Here is a 13,888-nt window from a genome sequence, read left to right on the forward strand (position 1 = left end):
GTACAAATCCAAAACTGGACAAGTACTGACCAGAATTAACTGACTTGCCAATGAAGGCAATAGGAACAGCTCACATGCACTACCTACAAGCAGAAGTTTGCTGTCTTTCACTAACATTTACAATTGATTTCAGTTAACACATTCTTAAATTATTTGGCATGTGTGATGTCTTCTCCATTTTTGTAGGGAGATCAAGGACAGAGAGGAATACGTGGATTAACAGGACCAGCAGGAGTGCCTGGACCTGTTGGAGCTAAAGTGAGTTTATTACCACGTTACATGTGTAAAATAGCTTCCCAAAGCTGTACATTGTTCCAGAACTCAGAAACAACTCCTCCAGAATGACCTCACTTCAAAAAAAGTAATTTCAAAAAAGATCAGCAAAGGCTTCTCTTAGCAAGACTGACCATGATCCCTATAAACATCTAGAAGTGTTTTCTAAAAACCTTTGCATTTACCATATTGTTTCCTGTTGGTTTGGAAAAAGTCAGGGTATATACTGGTATTTTATACTTAAATATTTGGGAAGATAGTATAGTGTATGGCATATAAATATATGACAGGACTTCATTTTCCCTTACACTGACTCATGGCTGATACTCTTTGATTGATTCGGAGTTTTTTAAAATACTCAGTAGTTACTGAAAGTAAGAGAAGAGCTACTCCAGGTTTCTCCCCCAGTTTCTTATTCTTTCACTATTAATACACACAAGAGTATTTCCACAAAAGAAGGAAAAAGAGGTAAAAAAGTGAAAGAAACATTAAAAAAAAAAAAACATTCTAACAGAAATGTATACCTATACAGCTGAGCAGGAAGTCTTGAGCACTGTATATGCTGGACCAAGTCTTGAATACACTAAGAAAGTGACTTCTAAAGATATGTTTTTTCAGTGACTGGGAAGAATCTCATTTCCATGGAGAAAACAGAAGTATGGTTGTTATCGGTGCTCCAAATAGCTAGATTTCACTTTGCATAGAATAGCTTATAAGAAATTCTAATAGAATTTTAATGGAATTAAACATAAATCATTGCATAAATGTTTTCTCTATGAGATGGTCATGCTCAATTTCAGCAAAATCCATTGTTTTTTCTCTCCTACCTTCACTGCAGGGAGAGCCTGGTGCACCAGGACGTCTTGGAATGCCAGGCCCTCCTGGAAGATCTGTGCCTGGACCAAAGGTACCATCCACACTCCATCTCCTAGTGCTTAGAAAACTGGGTGAAAACTGAAGTAGGCTATGTTAATAATATTTGTGTAAATAATTTCAGCCTTATGTGGTCAACTAAAACTTCTTCTTTCCTATGAACAGCATTGTGGATTGTATCCAGTCTAGTTACTACTGTGCCTTGGTATTAACTGTATGGCAGCTTGAGGTGTGGCCCACCTTTGCTCATTTCTTTATTTTGAATAACCTTGGATATCAAAACAATTTTGCTTATTCTTTGTATATTTTCTATTTATTCTTTCATTTTAATTTATGCTTTTGGTGTTTAATGCTTGCAACTGCAATAAATAAAATCAGCTATTATGTTCATTATATATAAATCGATATAAAAGAAACCCACAGCCCGTGCTGTTTAATAAGATATGTAATCAGAGGATTTATTTTCTTCACTGCAGGGTGACATTGGGTTACCTGGTCTTGCTGGACCAATTGGAGAACCAGGTTTTGGGCTTCCTGGGGCAAAGGTAGCTGCTAAATTGTTAACCTAATTTCTGATAGAACTGTAAAATGAGGCAGGAGGATTTCAGTGAAGCAATAACAAATCTCCTAGGATGGCCAAATGTTCCACAGGAATACAACTAAAGTAATTTCTTTTTATATATAGGCCACAAAAGACAACAGACAGAGCCCTCAAAAAATATTAAAATTAGTGACTTAGAAGCAAAAGGTCCTGTAAATCATGAGCACTATTAAATGTCACTGGTTTAGTCCAGGATTAAATAAAACTAAAAAAATTCACACAGTAAAATACATTAGCAGACAAACAGATAAAATCAAATTACAGTATATTTGCCACGTAACTTTCACGGAAAATTTCCTGCTAGCAATTGTCTTGGCATTTACTCAGCTGTTTTTCCTGCCTGCATCAGGGTGACCGAGGCCTTCCAGGACCCCCTGGGCCCTTGGGGCAAAAAGGAGATGGTTATGCTGGCCCACCTGTAAGTTTATCGATTTTTTTTTTTTATGTACATTGGGAAGAAGTAAGTGCTACACCTAAGGGATTAGCCTCCATGTCTGACATGCTAGGAAAGATTTGCTGGTCTAAAAGCCTAGAAAGCCTAAAACTCCTCAACTGTTGAAAGGTACTTCAGCACAAAAGAAAAAGAAATCTCCCCCTGAAATAGTACAAGATCATCCGTTCCCCCACTTCTCTTGATTACACACTGTAACATATTCCAAGTGGGTTGTTTTTCCCCAAAGTATCACTGATCTTTCAATCAGTTCCCTCAAAATCTTCATGTAGGGTCCTGTCTTCTGCCCAACCGTACAAAACTTATTCCCAAACAGGAAAATACAGTGTAGCTAAGCAGCTGGGCCCATATACATCCCAGAACCACTGAAAAAGCAATTACTGTGCAAAGAGCCAGAACTACCCTTCAAAGAGGCCTTTATTGGTAGATATAACCAATCCCTTCAAAAAGTATGCAAAGAGAAAAGGCTCCATCCTCTCCCTTCCCTGCACACGTATGCAATGCTGGCGTCACATATCCAGTCTGCTCATCAGCGTGCTCCACCAGCCCTGGCAGTTACCTGCCTGTGCAGTGAGGAAGTCTCAGAAAGACTGCTGGCTGCAGTCCAGGACTTTGGATCATACATGCTTGCATTTGCCTATGCTAAAGACAACAGGAAAAGTGAGGAACAAAAAATTAACAAATACCAACATGGAAATTGGAAATTGATTTGTACTGCTTTCTGATATTTTTGTGCAACCCAATGAAGAACTGCTTCTGCAACTGCCTCTCCAGATTAGACTCCTCTATCTTCAAACACATTCAAGCCCCTGGATGACATGCACTACACATGCAAATGCTACTGACACAACTTCTGGCATATCAGAGTAAAGTCTAACCAGTTGTAGACCACAGTGATCCCATTAAGAAATAAATATAGTCAAGATACTACCATATAAATATTAACAAATGCACGAAGTCAATGTAGCTGTAAATTAAATTTATATCCTGTCTGTGTATATAATTTCAGGGCTTGCCAGGTCTCCCTGGGATTCCTGGTGAACAAGGCCCAGATGGAGTTGGACTACCAGGACCTAAGGTATAGACCTTAACTTCTAGAAAAGCAAATGCTTGTGTGTACTCTACTTCATGGAGATACAATTCCTACCTATAGGTCATAGTCAGAATACTTGTTTAATCCAGCTTTAAATTTGTTCTCGGTATATAAAAGGCAGATCTTTTTTGGCTTAGGTTTGTTCAGGTTTTTTTGGTTTGGGGAATCTGGAGTTCATTTTACAATATGGGACTTTTAATTCCTCTGTAACTGTGCATAATCAACTGCGCCTGTCTTGAGTATGTTCAGACAACTAGCCGCTGTTTATCCCCAATAACTTGCTTGTCCTGCCACCAATACTCTTGGGTTAGCATTATTTGGACTTGCACAGTGTGGTTCAATAGTTCTCTTCTCATTGTCCCATTTGAGTATAACAGACACTGGGAATTCCAGAGATTAATTAAACTTTGGTATTCACTACTTACTTCTTAAAGTATCGGTTTTCAGGGTGATCCTGGTAGTAGAGGACCAGCTGGCCCCCCCGGTTCCCCAGGAAAAGGCCTGCCAGGACCAAAAGTAAGATATTTAAACAATTACATCTCTCTTTGTCTAATTTCTAAAATAGGGGGGGAAAGTATACTATAAAAATGTGTGTCATGCATAGACATCTACATGTTTTCTGTCTTCACTGAAAACAACTAATCCAACAAATAGTCTTTATTTTGTAGAAAATCAAAAATATTTCTGGTGACTAGCCCTAAACCATAGCCTCCTTGTGGTTGCATATGATAAATGATAAAGTGATAACCTTGCAGTGAAGATCAGTGACAAGACATTTAGCTCCTGCAGGCATTAGCTGCAACTGAGTGGCAAAAATGTCTTCAGACCTAGCATTGGTCAGAATTAATGGCTGAGCAAGGACTTAGTATGTCTTGCCTATACTATTGTTACAGCTATAGGCATTACTGTTAAGTTCTTCTGGGGTTAATTCCTCTTTTTTACTGTATAAATACAATAATCATCTAATAACCAGTATGAGGATCAATCCCTGCAAAAAGGATTATTTTTGTAATTATTTTGTAACCATGACAAAGGCCCGAAAATAATTGTAACTATAAAAAGCCTCCATAATTGGAAACTCTTATGCTCCTACAGCTCAGTTTTAGAAATCCAGTGAATACAAAAGAACTGGTTTAGAATGTAAATATAAAGGAACCCAACAACGTCAAATGCAAAGATTATGCAACATAATAATGTGTTACCTGCACACTGTGGCTTATTGGTCCCTGAGATTCAGTTCCCATTGGCAGGAAGGCTGGGTCCAGAGAAAAGCAGTGGTGAAGCACCTCCTCAGGCCGTATTAGTCCCAAGGACTGGCATGTGCACAAGATCCTTACAAATGAGGAGACTGAGAATTTCATGCACGGTTACTAGAATAGCAGTATAGGCATAAAATTAATATGTACTATGTGGCTTTTGATTGCTTCCTGTGAATAACATGGAATGGGAACATCTTCTCTAGCATTCTTTTGAAAACTAGCTTATAAATTAGCAACAAATGTTTATTTGCAATGCCAGATTAGTATGTATGCCTATAGGTCTTACTGTGTAATGACAGCAAAAGATAAAAAACCAATAATAATCTTCTCTTAAATTTTAATTCAGTCCCCAATGTCCCACCAATACAATCCATCCTTCAATGCAGCATATATCTCTATCAGCAAGGTGATTCATGTTCTCTAAGTATTAAGCCAAGTGACTCCTTTGAAGGATAATCTGGATTTTAATAATATGATAAAGACCAAAAAGAGTCTTTTTCAGCTAAAGCAATCTTATTCTCACTACTTATAAAAAGACTTGTTTGGTAAAGCAAGGACAAGAAATTACATGGCGGTATAACAATTTATTGTGTATTTTTATTATGAACATTCTCTAGGGAACCATAGGACGCCCAGGGCCACCTGGCTCTCTGGGACCTCCTGGAGAAGGTATTCAAGGAGCTAAGGTAAAAAGACTCAGTGTCTTCAGTATCTAACCTGAGCTGAGTGGTCAATCTGACCACCACAGTGTTAAGGAGATTTCACATTGTTTCTTACATGAACAGAGCCTTAGGCTAGAAAATGAGAAGGATAATGTGAGCACCTGTAAAGTATGTTTTGTCTACTGCTGCAAACTAGTCCAAGCATGTGTGCGCTGAGGAAAGAAGAATGAACTTTCATCAGTTAAAAATACCTTTACAAAATTAAAAATACCACTCCCTCAATTCTCATGCCTAAGGAGACAGTCTGAATTAGTTATGTCTACTACCACTCTATTCAGTAGAGAAAAAGCCTCCATCCTGAATCTGTGTGTACTATTAATTTTCCCTTGTAATATGCACAGTCAGATGAGACAGACTCAAAAGATAGTAATAAGAAAGGCAGAATGAGAAGGAATAAAATGGGATGGAAAGAGGAAAAAAATTAAAATTACAAGCAAATTAAAATTAAATCCAATAATGATCATGCACTTTTTCAATATTGTTTATCTTTATACTGAAGAAGTATTTGAGACATACAAGTTAGCTACTAAATTGTCTCAAGTGCCTCAAAATCCTTGTTAAAATGCAGTTTGAGAAACTTTCTCTTTGAACATTTTAAATTGCTGTGTGATGAATGATTACAAAGGGTTAATTTCACTACCTGGATTATCATTAGGGGGAACAAGGTATTCAAGGAATGCCAGGACTACGAGGTCCCCCTGGAGATGGGCTTCTGGGAGAGAAGGTATGATATCTAAATCAGAGATAATAGTGAGATAATGCCCTAGATGGAAGCCAACACACTCAAAATGCTCTTTTACAGTCAGTTCTCATTGAAGGCATGTGAATTCTGTGTAAAGAGAACCCCAGACACTAGAAGATTATATTATTATTAGAAGTTATATTGTTGTTAGAGGTTATACTATTATTTTATTATTAGCATAAATATAGATATTAGATGTTATAGAAGTTTTATTATTAGAATAAATATAATTATTAAATTTAATATCACTGCCTTTCACCCATGTGCTATGCAAAATTTTGGGACTACATCAGTGTTAAGAAAAAGAGAACTGTAGGTTGGAATCAATTTTTAGATGTGATCACAATGGCTCAGAAAGCCTGTACAAAGTCCCATAGTCTACTAAAAATCAAACCAAGAAGCACTAATACATCTGTTTGCTAGGCCAAACACCTTTTCTGGGCCAAAAGGTTCTCAAAGTGATATTCCCATTATTCATTCCAATGACACCCTGGGATTTCTTTTCTATTTCGCTACTGTTATCTTATTTTTCTAAGACACAGATAATAATTTCCATCATGCAATATCCCATGAAACCCCTCCGTCTGCATGTAGTTGTTTGAGATGCTTCATTGTTCAAACCGCTTCAGGTATTTTTTCCCATAAAAAATGCTTAGCCAATACTACAAGTTATTAACAAAATTTACAAAACACCAATTTATTTAAATGATCTCTAACAAAGATTTCTAACTCATGTCAGAAGCTTAATGTGCATTTAACAAAGGCTACTACAGAGAAATTTGAAAAGTGTAACAAAAACTGACTTATACTTTCTGTCTGCTTACCACTGTGGTTTTAAAGGGAGATCGAGGAGCTACAGGTGACAAGGGGAAAAAAGGAGAAAAAGGTCATGTGGGTGAACCTGGTTTATCTGGAGAACCTGTGAGTAACTCAGGTTTATCACAGATGTTTTCTTAAACCACTTAAAAACAAAGTTGGGTTGTGTGTTCTTCTTTCTATTTAATTACATATAATCCAAAAAACTTAAGAAACTGAAACTATTAACCACTTTAAAAGCACAAAGACATTTACTTGATTTACTTGACATTACTTCCCACATGGATGTGGTTTCTTCCTTAAGGCAGTTGTCATGGTTTAATTTAGCCAGCAACTAAATAAATACTACAGAGCCACTCAATCATCTACCCCCACAGCGCTGGTGTGATGGGGAGGAGAATCAGAAAAAAAAGTGAAAAAACCCTAAACAAGCACAAGACTCATGGGCGTATATAAACCAGTCTAATAACTGAACCAAGGATAACCATAATCATAAAAAAGCCAGGTGATGCCCAATAAGATTGCTCACCACCTGCTGATCAATGCCCAGCCCATCCCTGAGCAGTGATCGGCCCCTCCCGGCCAACTCCCCCCAGTTTCTGCACTGAGTGTCACCTCCCACGCTATGGAATATCCCTTTGGCCGGTCCGGGTCAGCCGTCCTGGCCATGCTCCCCCCAGCTCCTTGTGCAGCTTCTCACTGATGGAGCATGGGAAACTGAAAAGTCCTTGGCTATGGGTAAGCACCACTTAGCAACAACCAAAACATCAGTGTGTTGTCAACATGATTCCCATAGCAAATCCTAAACACAGCACTGAACCAGCTACTAAGAAGGAAATTAACTCTATCCCAGCCAAAAGCAGGACAGCAGTGAAAGACAACTGACAATCAGTGATCCAGTGGGAGACTTGAGGTCATTCAATTCCCATAAACCACCTTAGGAGATTGCAGATACTACATGGACAAGGTGTTACCACAAGCACACTTTTTCTAGCTTAAGTTCCTATTGGCCAAATACTATTCTAATGATGGAATTGATGAAGTTGTATTCTGAATTACAATGTTACTATCTAATTGCAATAGCTTAATTAGCAATCACTGTTACAGGGCAAAACTGGACCAAAGGGAGACCAAGGCCTAACAGTAAGCAAATTCAATTATTTAAATCCCATTACAGCAAAATACAAACAACACTAGATACTATCAGATAAAATGCAGCCAGTTAATTATTTTGGAAAGAGTTTTCTGATTAGAAGTGGTCTCAGTAACAATATAGAAAGAAACCAACTCAAAGATTTCTGCCTTTTTCTCATCTTGTTTATGCTGAAATAGAATTAAAAGTCCCTGATGATTTTAGGCACTTTTCTGCTACATGTTCTTTTATAGCTAGTGTTAGATCACCCATGTGTGTACTTGCTGCAGGAAGGTTTCTTTGCAAGTATTTAAGAGAATAAAGAGCAAAGATCTTCAAACTTATCATGGTCTATCATGCTATGAACTTAATTATATTTCTGCTAAGCCTGAACCACATTTGACCCAAATTCAGTAAAGTATGTCAGCAAGTATATAAATACTAGTACAGTTTATGATGGAAGCTGAGCAGCAGTAGCAAAAGATTTTATTTGAAAGACTGACTCAATGCCAGATGAGTCCTGTCATGCACTTCAAAAAATATAACAAATTATTGCTCTAATATTAAAAACACTCTGTTCACATGTCACAGAAGCTATCATTTTTCTGAACAGACAGCTCTGAAGACAGCAGTTTTGGGGTATTTTGCTGATGAAGGCTGGGTAATAGAGAGGGCCAGGTACATCAAGGCTGACAACTCCCAATTCCATTCTGTATTGGTGCTGTGGCATATGTCAGCTCACTACAAGCAGTCCTACGCTTCCTAAGGTTGGGTCTATTTGTCTGCTCCCAGTGCATTTAAAAGGTATATCATATTATTCAGATGCTAAAATATTTGTGCCTTTCAGTTTTAAATAGAACAAAGTTACCACAAAACATTTTTTAAAATAACAGTAGTTAATTGTTTCAGATAGAGATGTTAACGTGTCATCAAGTTATTGATTCTTGTATGCATATGAAATAGTTCATTGTAAAATGTGGAACTCATTCCCAGTTTTGAAGGAAAGGTTTGGAAGTTAAACAGTAAGATATTTCTAAGTCACTGTAGGACACAAATATTAATTATAAACAAAATCTTGTTAGTGTCAATATTATACCTCATTTGAAAGAGGCAAGTCATAAAATATTTTAATATTTAATGTTTTTCATATCCAGAGAGAAGACATAATTAAATTAATTAAAGAGATATGTGGTAAGTACTCAGGAAATCTTTATGTTCAGATTCTATATTTCGTTCATTACATTTGCATTCTTCTCTTTTCCAAAAGGACGCCAAATCAAGTCATTGTGACCTGGTTTTTTTTTTTTACTTTTCCTTTGTAGGTTGCAGTGTTAAATGTAAGGAAATTCCTATGGAGCTTGTATTTGTGATTGACAGTTCTGAGAGTGTGGGACCAGAAAATTTTGAGATTATCAAAGACTTTGTAATTGCTTTAGTAGACAGAGTAACTGTAGGCAGAAATGCTACCAGAATTGGCCTTGTGTTATACAGTTTAGAAGTTCGGCTAGAATTCGGTCTCAACAAGTATCCAACCCGGCAGGATGTTAAACGAGCAATCAGAAAAATGCAATACATGGGAGAAGGCACTTACACAGGAACTGCTATCCACAAAGCAACCCAGGAAGGATTTTCTGGTGCTCGAGCAGGGGTGCGGAAAGTAGCTATTGTGCTAACAGATGGCCAAACAGACAGGAGAGAAGCTGTAAAACTAGATCTTGTTGTTCGAGAGGCTCATGCAGCAAACATCGAAATGTATGCAATAGGAATCGTAAATACTTCAGATCCAACACAGGTTGAGTTTGTGCATGAGCTAAATCTGATTGCTTCAGACCCAGACAGAGAACACATGTATCTCATTGATGACTTTAACACCCTCTCAGGTGCGTTCATTCGAGTTTTATTCAGTCTTGTATCTGATGCTTCTCACAAAGGGGCAGGGTGGGGGAGAAGTATTATCTTTGTGAATATGTTTTGATGCTGATCAGGATTAGTTACAAGGTGCAGAGTAATAGGAATCTAGAGATACAGATCCCCTTCTTTTACAGTGTCACATTATGAGGCAACATGCCAGCAGGGGGGGATGTCACCCAGTCTAGGAAAACAGCTGCTTAAACAAGCTTTCTAAGATGAGTAAGTGCTCACGCACTGAAAATCTGCTGGACTGTAAATCAGAATGAAACCCATTGTCATAAATTCTACTTGCTCACTTCCCCTGGGAAATAACCCATTTTCACTTGGTTATTCACGTCAGCAAGAGAAGCAGTTATTTTCCCATTATCAGCTAGTAGTTGTTACTAAGCTTAAATGAACACCCTTACATAAGTTCATTGTATTTTCTACCACACAGAGGACATACTTGCTGGCAAATTTGTGACCAAAATAATCGATAGTCCAAAGAGTCTGGAATAATTTTCTTAGATGCATGTAAACAATGATAACATGTGTATTACAGACATATATAAGTAATCAAAATTCTAAAAATACATTGAATTCCTCAGTATGATAAGTTTTCTACTTTTTTTTTTTTTTTAAACAGCTCTGGAGTCCAAATTAGTCAATCAATTTTGTGAAGATGAGCATGGCACCTTAATATACAATCATAATGAAAACAGTGCAACTATAAATGGAGGATCCTTCCATTCAGTATCTCCAAGTTCTTTACATTACAACAATGTTAACAGACAATCACTTTCAGCACAGACACCTGGAGTATCTACAGTAGAAAGTCCTCTGAGTCTTGGCCATCTTCCTCAACCATTAGCTCCGGTATGAAAATTCAGCAGGCTTTAATGAGCAGAACTTTAAAATATGTATCTTTCTGTGCCACCTAATGTAATATATACCATTTCCCTTAATTTTCTACAGGACAGGTACTTGAACTTGGCATGCATAGAGCTGATTGTTCTGAGTAAGAGCTCTGATGTTGCATGCAGGCCATTAACTAATAGCTATAACTTATTCCTGATACTGTTACAAGGATTCCTTCGTTTAACACAGTAATATTTGTGCCACAATGTGAATCATAATATTAAAAACAATTACACTGTTATAATTAAGTCTAAGAATAGCAATTGAACTCAATTGTAGATTATAATTTTAACTTTATTTATAAAGTTCTGTAAAGCTCAACTAAAAAAACCACCATATATATCCCACATTTAGATATGACAACTTTCCTGGTAAACCAACCAGGTGAAGTAAAAATTCTGGTTCTTAACACTGAAGTCACGCTAAACAGAAAGAAAAAACATTAGAAAATCTGTAAGTCATGGAAGGCTTGTTCATTTTGAAACACTTCAGAGTATCCGGAAAGAAAAAAAATCAAATGCTTATTTCAGACCAAAGTACCTCCTGTAGTATATGAAGCCTATGAAGAGGAACAAGATGAAGAAAAACAGCCAACCTTCCTAACAGTAGACACTAGAGGTATTTTTATTGTCATTGATTTCTTCATTTTAATTTTTGGTGATGAAAAATCAACATCTCATTCTGTTTATTTTCACCTGCAGCTGTGGTACCATTACTGTCATCTAAACAACCATTATCTGATAAAGTGATGACATCATCTCTTTCAACTATAGGCCCCACACCAAGACCCGGTGGGTTAAAGACCATAGCCAGTTTTTCATTTTTTTCCCTCTTCTCCTGGTACGAACTTTTAATAAGGCTTTAAATCAGAGTACCTTTGTTCCATTCTCTGCAGATTTTGTGAATCTGTGATGTAGAAGAAAAGTCATTTCAGGATTTTATAGTTGCAGTTCTTGTCTTCCCAAGTTCTGGATCCCACCGCTCCCCTTAAAGCAAAAGCAAGGTTATCTATAACCTGAGAGGGAGCTTATAAGGGGCATCTAAAAACAGAATAATGCTCATTGAAGGTGGGCCAGTCAGCAGGTCATTCATCAGCCAAGGAGGGGCAGTCTGCAGAGGTGGGAGACTTCATTAAAGACACAGATAGTGATTTCAGAATTGGACTGAAAGAATATATTTCTGTTTCAGAGGAGCAATAGGAAAAAACAGTGTTTAGTCATTTGAAGTATAATAATTAGCTGACTGCTTAAAGTGTTGGTTCTTTTCATGTGAAATGTTCAAATGTATTTTGGTCATCATTTGGGGGTTTTCAGTTCCAGTAATAGTGTATTATGATGGGAGCAACAGAAGACAGCAATAGAAACATGTTCTCATATTTCCTGGGAACAGTGGCATAACTTATTTGGTCTCTGGCACTAACTTTTTTTCAAAAAAGTAACAAGATACCAGTTGCAAAAGACAAAATATTAGTCACAACATTAAACTTCACAAAAAACTGTTTTCTATCTCATGGTATTATTAAAGTGAGACTAGATTAGTATCTCACAGTCCTCTAATCCATATCTGTAGCAGTCACCAGACCAACAAGCTTTACATTCAAACTTACATACATAATTACTATCATTTTATTAGATTAGTAGCACAAATATCTTACAAAAGCAAGGCAAAAGTTTTATATTCTTCTCAGTATTTTAACCTCTCTTCTTCCATACCACAAGAACTGATATACAGCAGAAGGATGCAGCAGATGCAAAAACAGCAGATGCACCTAGCTTACAGCTCTTTGGCTTACAATTTCAGGTTGCTCACAAGACTGGCTGCACTTAATCAGATTTCAAAAAAATATATTTCAAAATTATCATATTCACATTGTTTGCTCTTTTTGTATGTGGAGCTATAATACTATTATTTCTGGAATTACTAGAATCATGCCAGTAAAGGGGAACAGTTTATTGACTACTAAGATGCACTTATAACTTGCCTTCAATACTAACATCTTTAGAACTAAAAGAGAATCTTAAACTATCGTATAAGATTAGCAGAAAAAAATACAACAAAATCAGAGTTTTAAAGGTAAAGTCTATGGAATACAATTGACTTTTACAAACTGAATTGTTTCTATTCCTCTTTTTTCTTTTTATTTTAGAAAGTGATGTGGACCTCCAGTGCAAGCTAAGGTTAGATCAAGGGCCATGCCGCGTTTATACAATAAGATGGTATTATGATAAAAAAGCCAATGCCTGCGCTCAGTTTTGGTATGGTGGCTGCGGTGGAAATGCAAACCGTTTTGAGACTGAAGAGGAATGTAGACAGGCTTGTGTATTTTTTTCTGGAGGTAGGAATTAGTCTCTACATTAAAAATGAGCAGGTTGAAGCTATTGATTATTTGGCTTTTTTATCAAGTATCTAGCATGATATCTAAAATCAAACCAATTAATTTATGGAATGTTAACTTTATGAAGGCATATGCCCACTAACTAAAACAAGTCTACCTATGCAAGCATACTTTAATACTTTTAGCATTTATTATATGACATTGTGATTATAACAAAATAGCAAATTTTCAGCAGTATCAAGAGTAAAACATTTCCTTTTTTACTCAGTTAGAGTACAACATTTCCTTTTTTACTCAGTTATAGTAAGACCAGTGGAGCATTTGCCATAGCAGTTGCCCTTCCTTCACCTAAATCTTAAAATACTACCATTGTACAGTCACTAACTAGACCTTATTTTAAACTACTTATATGGCTCTGGAAACCAATCCTTAGTCATTAGGCAATTTCTTCTCCCTTTGTTACAGAAATCTGATCTTTGGCATGGATTCTGCAATGAAAACTTCACATCTTATAAGTGAAACTGTTCTCACAAATAGTATTTCACTATTTAAAGCATAAGATATCCATTTCCAAATTACATGCAGAGTACTACTGAGTACAGATAAATACAACAAATGCATCAACTTTTGGCCTATGTGCTCACTGGGTCACAGGACAGGAAGGTGGTTCAGTTCCTTCCCCACCTTTCCTAAACATATCACAGATACATTTAGTCCTTTTTTTTCCTGTAAACTCGCCTCAGTTTTTATTAACTAGCCAAGATCCATGACAATTACAGTTAA

The 13,888-nt window shown here is 36.8% G+C and overlaps 1 protein-coding gene across 1 annotated transcript in view; it reads left to right on the top strand.

The window, feature by feature from the left end:
- The window catches only part of LOC104694171 (collagen alpha-1(XXVIII) chain-like), a 31,715-nt gene extending 18,599 nt beyond the window's left edge, over positions 1-13,116 (top strand). The window contains exons 20-35 of the mRNA XM_019290157.3: positions 187-258; positions 1,112-1,180; positions 1,623-1,691; positions 2,097-2,165; positions 3,208-3,276; positions 3,739-3,807; positions 5,168-5,236; positions 5,928-5,996; positions 6,855-6,935; positions 7,938-7,973; positions 9,117-9,153; positions 9,285-9,842; positions 10,499-10,728; positions 11,301-11,388; positions 11,472-11,561; positions 12,917-13,116. Of these exons, the coding sequence (XP_019145702.3) occupies positions 187-258; positions 1,112-1,180; positions 1,623-1,691; positions 2,097-2,165; positions 3,208-3,276; positions 3,739-3,807; positions 5,168-5,236; positions 5,928-5,996; positions 6,855-6,935; positions 7,938-7,973; positions 9,117-9,153; positions 9,285-9,842; positions 10,499-10,728; positions 11,301-11,388; positions 11,472-11,561; positions 12,917-13,116 (1,875 nt within the window). The remainder of the gene's footprint in view (positions 1-186; positions 259-1,111; positions 1,181-1,622; positions 1,692-2,096; positions 2,166-3,207; positions 3,277-3,738; positions 3,808-5,167; positions 5,237-5,927; positions 5,997-6,854; positions 6,936-7,937; positions 7,974-9,116; positions 9,154-9,284; positions 9,843-10,498; positions 10,729-11,300; positions 11,389-11,471; positions 11,562-12,916) is intronic.
- Positions 13,117-13,888: the final 772 nt, after the last annotated feature.

This window comes from Corvus cornix, chromosome 7 (assembly GCF_000738735.6).
Source record: "Corvus cornix cornix isolate S_Up_H32 chromosome 7, ASM73873v5, whole genome shotgun sequence".
In the NCBI taxonomy this organism is placed as follows: domain Eukaryota; kingdom Metazoa; phylum Chordata; class Aves; order Passeriformes; family Corvidae; genus Corvus; species Corvus cornix.